Source organism: Perna viridis, chromosome 10 (assembly GCF_037379345.1).
Source record: "Perna viridis isolate PV_CMFRI_1.1 ecotype Kerala chromosome 10, ASM3737934v1, whole genome shotgun sequence".
Classification (NCBI taxonomy): domain Eukaryota; kingdom Metazoa; phylum Mollusca; class Bivalvia; order Mytilida; family Mytilidae; genus Perna; species Perna viridis.
In genome coordinates, this window is record NC_142454.1 from 355,128 (window position 1) to 370,591 (window position 15,464).

General features: G+C 33.9%; 1 protein-coding gene across 3 annotated transcripts in view; it reads left to right on the plus strand.

Annotated features, from left to right (window-relative positions):
- Nucleotides 1–15,464, plus strand: part of LOC148604040 (centriole and centriolar satellite protein OFD1-like) — a 35,021-nt gene extending 19,557 nt beyond the window's left edge. The window contains exons 20-29 of one of the 3 annotated variants that reach the window (XM_088548077.1): nt 935–1,037; nt 1,388–1,486; nt 1,871–1,958; nt 3,969–4,099; nt 4,953–5,177; nt 6,254–6,402; nt 6,679–6,810; nt 11,229–11,279; nt 11,662–11,714; nt 15,298–15,464. In XM_088548077.1, coding sequence (XP_088404203.1) covers nt 935–1,037; nt 1,388–1,486; nt 1,871–1,958; nt 3,969–4,099; nt 4,953–5,177; nt 6,254–6,402; nt 6,679–6,810; nt 11,229–11,279; nt 11,662–11,714; nt 15,298–15,328 — 1,062 coding nt within the window. In that variant the 3' untranslated portion in view covers nt 15,329–15,464. The other 2 variants (XM_088548075.1, XM_088548076.1) reach the window with 2 other exon arrangements.

Genomic DNA, 15,464 nt, shown 5'->3' on the forward strand with positions numbered 1-15,464 from the left:
TAGAGTTTTCACAATTTAAGATCCATATCAATTTGTTTTCATCACTGAGGTTAATAAAATGTGGACATGTAGATATTATTAACTCATATAGTATATCTCTCTCTTTTTTATTTGATGAGCATGAAAAAAGAAAATGTACTTCATTGTCTACTTCTCCTGAGCTGCACCTGCGACATAATCTATTTTGTCTAGGAATACCATGATAATGCCCTGATTCTATCTCTAGTCTATGAGATGAGATGCGCTGCTTTGTAATTTTTCTCCTTTGCTCAAAATGTACTTGAGATAAGTATTTCTCTAGCCCAAAATTGTTTTTAATTTTAGCATATACATCAAGTTTGCCTTCACTTTCTTTCTCAAATGTCTCTCTATAGTGCTGAGAAAGGATCAGTTTAGAGATTCGTTCAAATGAGAATTGAGTCATGTTTGTTAGACTATCTTATATATCCTGAACAATGTTCATAATGTATTTTATTGCCTATACATGTAGGGAGGATGAAACATGACTATAAATTATTCTGTCAGAAAATGATATATTAAAATCTGAAGTAATTGTTTAAACTATTAATGCAGGTATAGATTGTGTGTTGTAGGAAGTCTTGTATTTTCCTACAGATTAATACATCACCTATAACGGCATGGCAGTGCATTAAAGTTATTATTGATGACAAATACTGCATCCCTCATAGGCAAAGCCTAAAATGATATTATACAACATTCCTAGTGAAGGGTCAGTTAAATGGTGCAATCAGTGCATTTAGTCTACTAATAATTAACAATAAATAGACCTTGAATCTCTATCTACATGGTATTTAAAAGAAATCATACTTTAAGGTAAGGTATTGCACTAGTGTTTATAAAGTTTCAATGAAGAAAGGTAAAATGTTCCTGAATGATATCAGTATACTTTACATTGTCATTTGATATTTTTCAGAATTTAGACAAAGCCTACAGAGATTTCCATTACAACTTGACTAATATTGCTGCAGCAGACGACAAGGCAAGGTCACATGACAGGCTTGTGTCAGAGCAGGAGGGTAAATATAAATATGTCACACCCCAAGATTTATATGTATTAAAATCCTTGCAATTTCTCCAACATACATGTAGTGTATTGATAACAGACCTCATGGATAGTCTTAGGTCTTGAAAATATGTTATTCCGGCTTATTTCATTTATTTTTTTACCTATTTGTGCCCAAATGTGATACAATAAATCAAAAACACTTGATGGATTTTAATGAATTTATGAACACTGTTTTTGTGGAGGTCCCATGTAGAATTAATTGTTTGTTGGTTAAAGAGTAATTGGGCAGTTAACTACAAAAATTGGAGACAGCCATTCATGTGCTGTAGGAATGCTGTTTATTTTGACCTTCTATTGTAGCAGGAAGTCAGAAGAGAATTGCTTCCCCTGTGGCTAGTCCTATTCACCGTCCAATGTCATCTACACCATATCAGGGTAGACAGTCTTCACATCTGAATGGTGAGTATCTTAGATTAAAAATAGCAGGATTTCTAACTGACTTGAACTTTCCACAGGCTCGTAACCATGAAGTATACCAGTTCTTGCCCCTACCCTAATAGTTTAGGTGACTCCCATCCTGCTAACTGACTGAAACTTTCCACAGGTTTTTAACCATAAAGTATACCAGTCCTTGCCCCACCCTAGTAGTTTAGGCGACTCCCATCCTACTATCTCACTGAAACTTTCCACAGGCTCATAACTATAAAGTATACCAGTCCTTGCCCCACCGTAATAGTTTAGGTAACTCCTATCCTGCAAACTGACTATCTATGTATATCCTACAATGAACTGCTGAAAACGGTTCCTTTCACTGTGCATTAAAACGTTTTGATTTGTCAACAGATAGTTTAAGGGAGCTGACAGAACAGTCTTTATCGAGGAAGGAACCACCACCACGATTCGATATGTCCAACATGTCTGACGATGAAAGGTTAGTTATAAACTACATATCATTGGTATTTCTGATTAATTACCGAGGTGATTCCAAAAATATTCTGTCTTTGAGAGGGAAACCAAAGGAACTAAGATTGGAACAGAAATCAAAGAGAGCATAATCCAGGAATAACAACAAAATAAACACAACAAAGAACATGAAATAACCATATTACCATGCACAAAGGTATAAAAGTAAATGAGCAACCCTGACTCCATCAAAAACTGGAAGCATTGACCAGGTGCAATGGTAGGGTAAGCATCAAGGGTCTGGAAATTTTGACAGCCCATGCCGGTCATTTTATCAAACTTAAGCAGACGTTTATGTCAATCTTTTACATACTCAGATCGAAAAGAAACTTGAACAAAAAACCTTTTTATGTAGTTATTTTAATATAAATATTGGAATTTGTGTTGTTTCATCAAATACTCCGTCTTTTACAAAATATCAGAACGAGTGAACGAATTTAGTTTTGACCACACGTGGACGTTCTAACATCGTATCTCTCAGACTTTTTCATCACATCGGTGAACAGTTGAAAACTTCTGAGTGATGAACAAAAAATGTTGATTATTTGTAAAAGAAAATCACAAATATATTTTGTATATTGATTTAAATGGTCTGTTGACTTCTGTGGTAAAAATATTAAATCGATAAATTAAAAATTACAAACTAAGACTGATTTGTAGTTTCGGTACCATGTGCTTTCATTACCTCAGGAAGATCAGGGGAAAATGATGGACTTGTCAATCTTTTTCTTGATAAATCAAGTGATAAATGTATGAAAATTCTCTGTGTCATTTTAATTAACTCGTATATGCAATGGGGCTGCACATGTATCATTAATTCAATTATGCAAGCAACTAATCAGTTACAATTAAATTACAGTCTCAGGTGACTGCACATCAGCTAAAATTGACACACACCTGTCAATTAATTTCCAATAAACAATTAGGAGACAGGTAGACAGGATGTTTATACACTAATAAAACTGCACAGACTGTAATTTATAAGGGTTAACAATTTTTTATGTCAGTTACTGGAAAATGATTGACAGTCATTTGCAAAATTTGTCGGTCAATGACGCATTTTTTACCATTTCCGTACCCCTGCTAAGCATCCCCTGTTTTTGTACAAACACCTGCCAGGTTGCTCATTAAATGTTATGTCCAGGTGGATCGTTATGGTGTATTCATCTGCACCATGAAAACTGATTTGTTCAGGTTGCTCATTTGCTTTTGTTACTTTGTATGTATGATTTTAGTTACTTTATGTTCTTTGTTGTGTATGTCTGTTTTCCATGTCTGGTCTTTGTCCCTGGACTACATTCTTTTGATTACAACTATAACCTTGGTTCCCTTGATTACACCTTAGACAAAAAGAGAAAAACTATGACAAAGTGAACAAATCGGTTTTTGTGGTGTGAAAACCATGAAATTTATGTAGTGATGACTTCAATCTTGTAGCTACATAACCTTGCTCTAGAAGCCTGATTGTAAAAAGTCTAGCATGGTACAAAAAGTTTGTATAATTTGAAGATATACTGTTAATTAATTTTCACAACCCATTTGTTTTTATTACTCCTTGGGCAAGAAAAACATGTGAAAAATTAAAAATCGCAATAAAGTTCAATCATTATTGGATACACATTAGATAGATTGTAAGTAGTGAAATTAAGTTGACATTTTGAAGGAAAAAATAAAAAAATTAACTGAGTTACAGAAATATTAAGAAAGAATTATTTGTGTATAGTTGTGTTTGATAAAGTTTCATACATCCTGCCAATCTCAGTTGTTTTATAAATAGTTTTATAAATAGATTGAAAATTTATGATTTATAAATATAAAGGGGAAAAAATCAGTCATAAACAAAAAAAGGGGAAGCAATTTCATACTAAATTTATACACTTGAAGAAATATGAGAAAGTTTTATCTCAACAATCTTCGAGACCTTAGCCCAAGTAGATATCTGAAATACCAAATGGTTAAAATTACCTTCTCTTTACAGGAATGGAGAAGAAAGAGTGGAGAGACCACGACCAATAACTGTAGCAGATCTAGAGGCTCGACCTGGTTCCCCCAGTATAGTGGTAGTCCCTGGGTCTGACACCAGTATTGCTACATCTGGTCTCGACTTAGGTAAACATCAATTCTTTTGTGTTCCATAATTTATAATGATTAGAGAAGAAAAAGAAATCACTTTATCTCATATATTTAGATTTAAATACAACTTTTTTGTATATGCATTATAAGTGTTTGTTTAAACCCTATATCGTCTACTCTATATCACACCTCTAGACCTATATCACACCCCTATACCTGTATTGCATATCTTATATCGCACCCCTTCACAGACCATACTTTAAGTATGATTAAAATATATGATATAATGAGCATGACGTCAAAATTTGTATCACATGCTGTATCAACCCTCGACATATATAACCACAAGAGCCAATGACCCATGGGGTGATACAGGAGTCTCGGGTTGATATTCAGTATATAGAAATATAAACAGGCTCATAATATTTATGACTCCTATGAGGAGGGGGGTCTATATAAATTACAATTACCATCTATCCATGGTTTATTCCTAGTGTCTGTTTGTCAATAGACAGTTTTGCCATGCTTTTTTCACAGCTTCTACTTGACAAAGTAATTTCATATTTGATTTACACCTTTGAAATGTTGAGTGATATTACATTCCTTATTTTTAGGTTTTGCTTGTCCCAAACTTACTGTTTGATGAAATTATGAAATTTATTATGTATAAAAGCATTTTAAACATAAAAAAGTTGGATATTTTTAGCGTGACATTATTTACAAATTTCATTTTCTAGTTAAAACATGTTTTTAAGGCTTGCCCTTAACTTACTTGTACCCTTTAAATATAGTGTTTTCAATATATTTAGAAAGAAGAGCAATTTAATGTGAAAATGGGTACAAGATCTCTTCATTTACTTCTTATATTTTTCGTATGTGTTTATTTTAGAAAAGCGAGACTTGTTTAAGACACCATCTGGGCCCCCTGGTGGAATTCTTGCCCCTATATCCTTGGACACTGCCTGGAAAACCCCCTCCCTGGAGGATGAATGGAAATCTAAAGATACTAGTACAGTACCTCCAGTGGGAACCAGTAATAATTTACCTCCACTAGGTAGCAAGTTACCTCCCCTTGGGAAACCCTCTCTTGATGATGATTGGAAATCTAAAGAAGGTAAGATAACTGTATACAAAGTGGAAGTTCATGTTAAATGCTTTGATAGAATGCAGAGATGTGGATGAAATACCAAAATTTGAAAAAATATGGTCTTGCCCAGTCAAGAATTTAAGAAATTCTATGTTTTTCACCAAAAAGTTTGGTGTACATGTGTATATCAACTTCCTGACAACAGAAATCGACATCCCAAGCTTACAAATGTAAATTTCTTTGAGTAATCATTTGCTACATGTGATTGAAATGGGAATTTTAGAGCCTTGTAACCTTCAGTTTGTAGTAGGACTCTCACTTAATGACAGAATAAATTACAGTGTCGGGTATTTGTATGTGTTTTATAAGTTTTGTCTTCTGTTAGTTGTACTTTTAGCTCATCTGGCCTATAAGGCCGTGTGAGCTATTGTCATCACTTTGCATCTGTCATCGTCTGTTGTCCTCAGCTTTTTTCAAAAATCTTCTCCTCTGAAACTACTTGACCCATTGGTCACTGGTTTTTCCTCTACGGAATGATGAAGATGAAAGATATATATAATATTCTGACTTGACTGGCAGTATTGGAACATTTTTAGGCGGTCTTTTTCACCAGTTGCTTGGATTGCAATTGTTTTTGGTTTCTATTGTAAGTTGAATGGTGTTGAGGAAAATTTGTTCTTGCGAGAGTTTTCAAAATTGCTGCCATTTTCCTGCTTATTTTTATGCTTGCTTTATAGTAAACATGGCCTTCTGAGTTGAATGGTGATGATGAAAATGTTGCATAGCCATGATTTATCTTCATTTTATGTTCTTTTTCAGCGAATGTATAGTGGGTTATGCAGATCCGGTGGGATAACAGGGCATAGGGGGAACCCTGCTTAAATTTTTCCAGAGGATGGCATTTCCAATATTTTACAGTGAGTGCTTAGGTACTCAGTTGAACTTACAGCATTCATCAATATTTGCTCTTTTTCGGCAATTTTTTTGTCAAACATGGTAACAAAGCATGATTCATTTACTTAGTTAATAGAGCATGGTTTGCCAGTTGAGCGATTCAGGGTCTTTGAGAGCCTCTTGTTCATCATTTTGAAACTTAATTTTAGAAGAAGAAGATGCAGCAGATAGAAAGAGAAAGGAAGAAGAGGAGGAAAAACGATGGCAAGCAGAGAAAGATCGAAGAGAAGAAGAAAGGAGAAGGCAAAAACAAGAAGCTTGGGAAAAAGAACAGCAAGAGTTAGAGAGACTTGAAGCTGTAAGTATCTTAAAGAGAATGTGAAGAACTAGAGAGACTTAAGGCTGTACATATCTTACAAACAAGAGCAAGACTAGAAAACTTTAGGCAGTAGGAATCAGATTGTATACAATAATTTACATATTTTTACCTCACCTTAACCAAAAATATATCCATGAATATTGTTGCTTGTTGGGTTATCATTTTTGTGGTTACACACTTTCAACAAGACCCAAGAATATTGGTCCCAATAAAATGAACATGAAACCACAGTATGAAATATTTGTTTGTTTCCAGGGTGGAGACATTGATGAGACGGATGGTGCCCATGCTCAGGAGGAGAAAAAGACTGACACAGAAGATAATATTGATCCTGTCATGAAACAATACATGGAAATGATTCAACAACAGAAAGATAAAGAGAAAGAGGTAGGTCATAGTTCATAGGCCAAACATGTCAGTAGATATATTTGACATATAAAACTGGAATGAAAAAGTCAACATCAAGTGGTTTGAGAATGAGGATGTATTTTATAATATAGTATCTTACACTGTATGAGCTGTAAACTACATTGCTACACTCAAAATAATTACATTTTCCAATTTAAAGAAGGTGGTTGACTTAGTATTTAAAAAAAAATGAAAATTTTACTTATGAGAATGTAGAATTTTAGTTCAATATAAAATGCAGTGTCTAATGACTTTCGTATGTACCTTATCTATACTCGGCGTCACATAAATAACATACTGTTAAAATTTGAATAAAAATATTTTCTACGACTTTATTGACACCTACTGTCGTTTAAATTGTCTTAAATGACTTGCTCATTCATTCAGCCAAACGGCTTCTCCCTAAACAAGTCGCTTATTAGCTTAAATCATGCGTAACAAATCCTTACGGGAAAATCCCATACTAATATCCGCCATGTTGGTTCTACGGGACGATTTGTTTACAAACGAAGTTCGTAAGTTCCCGTCGAACTCCGGTGACAATCGTCTGCTTGATCAACTTCTCGGTATTGTATGTTGTTCGCGTAAAATAAATCCGAGATATCCGAAATAACGCCGAAATGCATTCTGGGTTCTTCGGTTTTTGGACAAACCATTTAAACGTAAACAACATCTCCTAGCAACCCAATCACTATAAACATGGCCGACTTTTTACAATGTAAATATTGGCACCGAGAATTAAAATCTGACCTGAATTTAACGATTCAATGTTAAGGGAGAAGCCGTTTGGCTAAACGAATGAGCAAGTCATTTAAGACAATTTAAACGACAGTAGGTGTCAATAAAGTCGTAGAAAATATTTTTATTCAAATTTTAACAGTATGTTATTTATGTGACGCCGAGTATAGGTAATGTTTAGAAGTCAAGTGCTTTAGCTTCCATAAAGCATACTAACTTGTTTTGATGATGTTACAATTCAACACAATTATCTGTTAGGATAAATTAAAATGTCTATAGTGGAGAACACTTTTTCTCACAGAAGATTTGAAAACTTAAACAGGAAATAAAATATGCTGAGTACTGATCCAGTGATTGAATATCAGTTAATAGAATAAGTTCAGATTTGTTGAAATGGCTTAACAGAAAGGTATTGTTATGTACATTTTTGTATTTCTCTCAAACAGAAGAAGAATGTAAGTATTAGTGTTGCAATGTATTATCATGCTTGTATGTCATACTGAGGTGTAGTACCATTATTGTACATCATACTGAGGTGTAGTACCATTATTGTACGTCATGCTGAGGTGTAGTACCAGTATTGTATGTCATACTGAGGTGTAGTACCATTATTGTACATCATACTGAGGTGTAGTACCATGCTTGTATGCCATACTGAGGTGTAGTGCCAGTATTGTACATCATACTGAGGTGTAGTACCGTGCTTATATGTCATACCATTAGGTCTATAGTCATCAGACATGATTTTTTCTTACTTAAATAGGAATTCATACTTTTTAATCTGAAATTTCAATATAAAAAAATACAGATTTTTGTCTGAACAGACAGAAAACTGTTTTTCTAGACCTTACTCTCCTACTTCCTAACCCCCCCCCCCAAAAAAAAAAATAAAATTCCTACTTATAAATCATGTCTGAGTCATATTAAATGCTGTTTTAGTGGTTTTATCTTTTGCGAGAAGTATAAGGCTAGGGTTTCCTGTGTTCTAGCTAGGATTTGTAAATAGAGGGGCGCAGGGAAGAGGGTTCTGTGTAGGCATTGTAAACAATACATTGAATCAGATCATACAACTGGTGGCTGTTATTTTATATAATTTTCTTGGCTTTGACATCGTTCACCAGTAGTTTTAGCCCTCCAGTCGGCTTGGTACATCCTCATAATCATCAAAGGTGATAAACCGCTAATCACCGATAATTACCTGAGATTTACATCGGGGTTAATTACTAAGGGATATCGTAAAGGTGACACTTCCTAATTGGCTTGGGGTAAATAGAAAGTGTGTGATCTTAATGGGACATTCAGATACGCTGATAGGGCACTGAGGGGCGCAGGCTTGATAGGGGCAGGGTGCGGCGCCCCTCCATTTTGCTCTAGCCAGGACACTGGTTTCATTTCATAATTCATGTTCAGTATGGTTATATGAATCAGATTTGTCCACTATCATCAGGCTAGAGTCATGTCATCTATTTTAAATGTATGTTTGTATTGGCTGTAATGTTGAGGTATGTAGTTCTCTGTCTGTGGGTATCAGTTCATCGATCATGTCTCAGGTTTTTCATTGGCTTTAATGTTGAGGTATGTAGTTCTCTGTCTGTGGGTATCAGTTCATCCATCATGTTTCAGGTTTGCATTGGCTGTAATGTTGAGGTATGTAGCTCCCTGTGGGTATCAGTTCATCGATCATGTCTCAGGTTTGCATTGGCTTTAATGTTGAGGTATGTAGCTCCCTGTGGGTATCAGTTCATCGATCATGTCTCAGGTTTGCATTTGCTTTAATGATGAGGTATGTAGTTGTCTGTCTGTGGATATCAGTTCATCGATCATGTCTCAGGTTTGCATAGGCTGTAATGTTGAGGTATGTAGCTCTCTGTCTGTGTGTATCAGTTCATCGAGCATGTCTCAGGTTTGCATTGGCTGTAATGTTAAGGTATGTAGTTTTTTGTTGTCTGTAGGTATCAGTTCACCGATCATGTCTCAGGTTTGCATTGGCTGTAATGTTGAGGTATGTAGCTCTCTCTCTGTGGGTATCAATTCATCGATCATGTCTCAGGTTTGCATTGGCTTTAATGTTAAGGTATGTAGTTTTCTGTTGTCTGTAGGTATCAGTTCATCTACCATGTCTCAGGTTTGCATTGGCTGTAATGTTGAGGTATGTAGTTCTCTGTCTGTGGGTATCAGTTAATCGATCATGTCTCAGGTTTGCATTGGCTGTAATGTTGAGGTATGTAGTTGTCTGTCTGTGGGTATGAGTTCATCGATCATGTCACAGGTTTGCATTGGCTGTAATGTTGAGGTATGTAGTTGTCTGTCTGTGGGTATCAGTTCATCGATCATGTCACAGGTTTGCATTGGCTGTAATGTTGAGGTATGTAGTTGTCTGTCTGTGGGTATCAGTTCATCGATCATGTCACAGGTTTGCATTGGCTGTAATGTTGAGGTATGTAGTTGTCTGTCTGTGGGTATCAGTTCATCGATCATGTCACAGGTTTGCATTGGCTGTAATGTTGAGGTATGTAGTTGTCTGTCTGTGGGTATCAGTTCATCGATCATGTCACAGGTTTGCATTGGCTGTAATGTTGAGGTATGTAGTTCTCTGTCTGTGGGTATCAGTTCATCGATCATGTCTCAGGTTTGCATTGGCTGTAATGTTGAGGTATGTAGTTCTCTGTCTGTGGGTATCAGTTCATCGATCATGTCTCAGGTTTGCATTGAAGGTTCATTAAACAACCTGCAAACAAAGTATGGGGTGTAAAGACTTTCTGTCTGTCTGTCCTCATACTTCTCCTAAACCATGCAATGGATTTTCATGATATTTTAAAGGAAGGCTGGGTTTATTAGTAGATGTACATGTACATGAATGAATATACCATAATTCATTTCTGATTCATGGAGATAACCCAACTTTTAAGATTTTACATGTTTATGTCTCATAAATGCAATTAATCCTAAGCCACTCCAGGGATTTTAATAAAATTAATAGGAAGTTTGTCACTTTAAGCATCATATGTAGATGTGCATGAAGGAATATGATTTTGTCTTCCTTTCAAATCTAACTTTAAGTCCTGTTGAAGTGGTGGGTATGTGCTTTATGCTCACAGGTTTTCTAGTTGGTATAAAGATGGAGTTAAATTAAAATGAAATTTGATACACATGTTAAGTGTGGAGTAAACTATGCATCTTAAAGTCTGACTAAAAAGTCAGCATCAGGCATTAGTGTTTTGGTTTAATAAGAAATCACTATATGTTTCACCAAAATGACATCTTTATGCAAGTCACAACCAAATCAATGTTTATTATTAATATAAATGATACTTTTTTACTATGTCTACACCTTGTAAGGTCTTAATTTGGGCAATTAAGTTATACATGTGTATTTTACTGTCCATAAAAAGTCCTTCAGATTTTACAATTAATAGTTTATAGGTTGCAGTAGACCTATTAAATGATACCCTGCATTTAACATCATATAGTAGTTCTTTTATTTGAAACAGTTTTTATCTTCTTATGTATTTATCGGAAAATAATTACTGAGTGTATTCAAATCTGTATTGATAAGAATAAAAAGATGTACATAAAAACTGTAAAGTGAACATTTAATTTTAATTACAGTAAACATTTACTCAACTTGTCTTGACCTTATATTTCTCTTTTTTTTTCAGGTGGCCAAAAAGACAGTAGATGTATGGTCTAAAGGTCAAAGGTTAAGCCAAGTATGTCTTACAGTTACCTTGAAATTGATACCTGTGTTCAAAAAAGGTCATATATAATATCTATAGAAAAGAAAGATGTCATGCATTTTATTGCTATTGAAATGAACTGCACCATGCAACTTGAGAGATGGTGAAAATAAATTAATTTAGAGGGAAGATTCAAATTTAGAAGTGCTGGAGATTTTCAAGAGGGTTTAAACTTCTGCTTAAAGAGCAAAAACAGTTTTCATGGAGACTAACTAGCTGAATACATTTCTGTGTGCATTAAGTGGCAGGATAAAAACTTACTTAAATTAGGTGATATGTGAGTGTATATTTTATTTCATGGTGCACTAAATGTAACAGCCTATCAATCATAAGTCTATAACACTTATATTTACAGGACACTCATTCAGAACAAACAGAGGACTTGTCAGTGGCTGAGGATATTAATAGGTACGTTTGTACATCTACATGTATTTACAATGTACAAAAGATGTACATATGGGAACGGTAGTACACTATTAACTGCATGGTTATACAATGTACATTGGAATGGTAGTACGCTATTAACTGCATGGTTGTACAATGTACTTGGGAATGGTAGTACTCTATTAACTGCATGGTTGTACAATGTACATGGGAATGGTAGTATGCTATTAACTGCATGGTTGTACAATGTACATATGGGAATGGTAGTACACTAATAACTGCATGGTTGTACAATGTACATATGGGAATGGTAGTACACTATTAACTGCATGGTTGTACAATGTACATGGGAATGGTAGTATGCTATTAACTGCATGGTCGTATAATGTACATGGGAATGGTAGTACACTATTAACTGCATGGTTGTACAATGTACATATGGGAATGGTAGTACACTATTAACTGCATGGTTGTTCAGTATACATTGGAATGGTGGAGCACTATTAACAGCATGGTTGTAGTGTACATTTGAAATACAAATGGCTTCTTTTTATTTCTCAATTTAAGGATTAATGATTTTACTTTGTTGTGATTTTTATTAGACCAGTAGCATGATAGTGCATGGTGTTTGGGATTGCAAATTAGAATTATAGATGACACAGGTTATTTTGGCCAAAACAATTTGGAGCATTTGTCTGTTATGAACTTTTTTTAATAAGCCATGTCCAAAAGATGGATCTATTATTAATCAGAATACAAAGAAAATTTCCGGTTATTTTATAAAAAAAAAAAAAGTATTCAAGGCAATGGCTTTCAACAGTAAGAGAAAGGCAGTTATGTATGTTATATTATAGTATGATCCATAGTATGAAAGAAACTGGTTATGCTATGTGGTGTCACAGGTAACCTGTGTGGATATCATCAGCTTTATACCATCAAAACTCTCTTTAACAAAGAACAGTCATGTTGTTTCACATTATTTTCATAAAAATCATGTCACAAGGGTTGGCTTATTCTTCTTGTTAATGTCTTGAATGTTTTTCACTGGGGAATGAGGTGACTTAAGAAATCATTTCTATCCTCAAGCAAACTTTGTGTAGTTATACCATATTCATCTGTTGTTGGTCTATTCATCTATCTGTCTATCATCTAGAAGTTCACTTATAATACAGCTCCTCACGTAAATTATTTGAATGTTATTTTGTCAATGTTTAGATTTACTCCTGAGTAAATAAAGGGCTGTTTTAAAAGATCAAAGAAACTTTGGCTACAAATTGCTTGAGACATCCGTAGAACATTTTCAGGCCATGGATCAAATGGGAAATAAATAGTTATTATGAAGCTCTGTAATGTATAATACATTTATTTCATTAACCAAATGAAACTTGATATATTAAAAGCCATGATCATGAACTCTGTCATGATAAATTAAATGTAGAGTACCTTTGACGAATGCATAAGGGTGATTTTTTAAATTCAAAGTAACTGTTATTCTGTTTATTGGTAATTTATTTATTATATTTTTAATTATTTTAATGTACATGATTTTATGGACAACATTTGTCAGCAAAAGATCTAGTAATGTGACCGTACACTGTTAGTGTGTAACGTCGTTTCCATTTAAAACTCTTAACAAAATCTGATGACAAGAGACAGAAAAATATCTATGAACAAAATCAAAGAGAAAAAAGTAAAGATTCCCAACAGATCTATCCAACAATTGATTACAAAGATTGATAAATCAAACCTCACACTAAAAGAATTTTCCTCTATGGAGAGTCACAGGGGATTTGATGTTGGTGTTCTAAATTTTATTTTCAGTTAGATTATCTGACGGAAAAAAAATTTACAACAATAACTCCCATAAAATAATAACATTATTTACAAACCATTGAATCATTTTGTTACCCATACACGGTTGTCATCTCATGGCTTCAAAGACCACAGCATTGCTGACCTATAGAGAAGCATTTTATCTAAGTAATCATCATATTAATGTTTGATCATCATTTCATTTCTTCACCATGTTCAGTCTGACCAGGTAATGTCAGTTTTATGTTACTACCAGCTGATTTGCTGTGTTTGTTGTGCTACTGACCAACCCATTAACTCAGTAGAATTAACATAATACCCTCCTTGGTTTGTTTGTACTGTAAATTCCTATTAAGATGTAGGTGAGCCTATACAACATACCAATAATTCATAATCATAAAATCTGAATCTTAAAATTTCATAAGTTTGATGTTTTTTAATTATTACATAGTCTTCTAAACTTGTATGACTTCCATTATCTCATTAACAATTACTTCTGAATTTACAGTATAATTTTGATGATATATATTTTTACTGTGTCATGTATCTACCCATGTATGTTTTGCTGTATAGATCATGTTCCTTTACAAATCCCTAAACCAAGGACTTCCCTTTTTAGTTACTTTTTCCATGGGTTATCCCCTGTGTTGTTGGTTTTTTTTTAAGTATTGTTTTCCAGATGTCTAGTTGTGTGTTTGATTGTATTCAAACTGATTCTTTCTTTCCAACCCAAGTGATGTATGATTCTATGAGTATGTGATTAGCTGTGCTTCCTGACATTTCTGTATGAAATCTGGTCTACATAAATCTCTGCAGACATAAACCAGATGTCAAAGACAAGACACAAGGTTGAACAATCCACACACTGTACACAGGCAAATATTTATATGAACTGAACTTGAAATTCGTTTGATTTTCATGTGAAGTTCACTTCACATGATTAAGATGTGAAAACTTGAAATTCAATTAAGGTTCTATTCTGACAGGTAAATTTCAAAGTAAGTCTGTCTCAAAATTTATTTGCTCGATTCATGTGAAAGTCGTGTGAAAATATTTACTCTTTGTATGGTATAGGTTTCAGGATTGCTTGTATATATTTTAAGTTGTGATGATTTTATAGTTGTTTCTAGACTGTAGAGAATAGTAAGTACCCCCTGCAGTAGTCCTTTGTAACACAATGGAAGACAACAAGCTACAAAGCTCCATGGGGGATGCAGTCTATATAGATCAATCCATCAGCCTATCATTCAGTAGCATGGATCCTTGTGGACACTCCAGAATCAACATCCTTCATTCAAATTTTGCCCAAACTTGTTACACCATTGTTTTGATGAAAAAATATATAACTCAATTGATTGTTCAAGGTCACAGGATGTGATGTCATAAGTTAAAGTCAAAAACTTTATTTAAAACATATACAAACATAAGCTATGTTTAACAGCTTTTAAAATGGACTATAAATATTAACATAAAATAAGATTATAACATACAATGATGCACATTATCATAAAGACTATTAGGAAATATTCAGTGTGTTTTAAAAGTATTATATCTAAAGTAATAATATAAAATATCAATAATTTACACATTACAGGCAAGCAGTACATCTGCTCTTTTTATAAGATTTCATCTGATGGAGCATATTAATCATGGTAACAAATAATATTTACAACAGAATATAGACATTGCAATACCTTAAAGGTAGTCTAGATGTTCTTCTCACATCAGTAATGCGGTTACATGATTTTGGAATTTTCAGTATACATTACTAAAATGACTATATTTAATTTTTCAGTAACAACTCAGAAGGATTCTCAGACTGGTGATGATAGTGTGTTATCATGTAAAGTATACTAGCATTGACTGGAGGATAGATAACATTGATATAAACTGTGATATGTTATTTGTAAAAGTTTTTATTTATTGTATTATTATCATGATTAATAAATTATCAGTAACAAA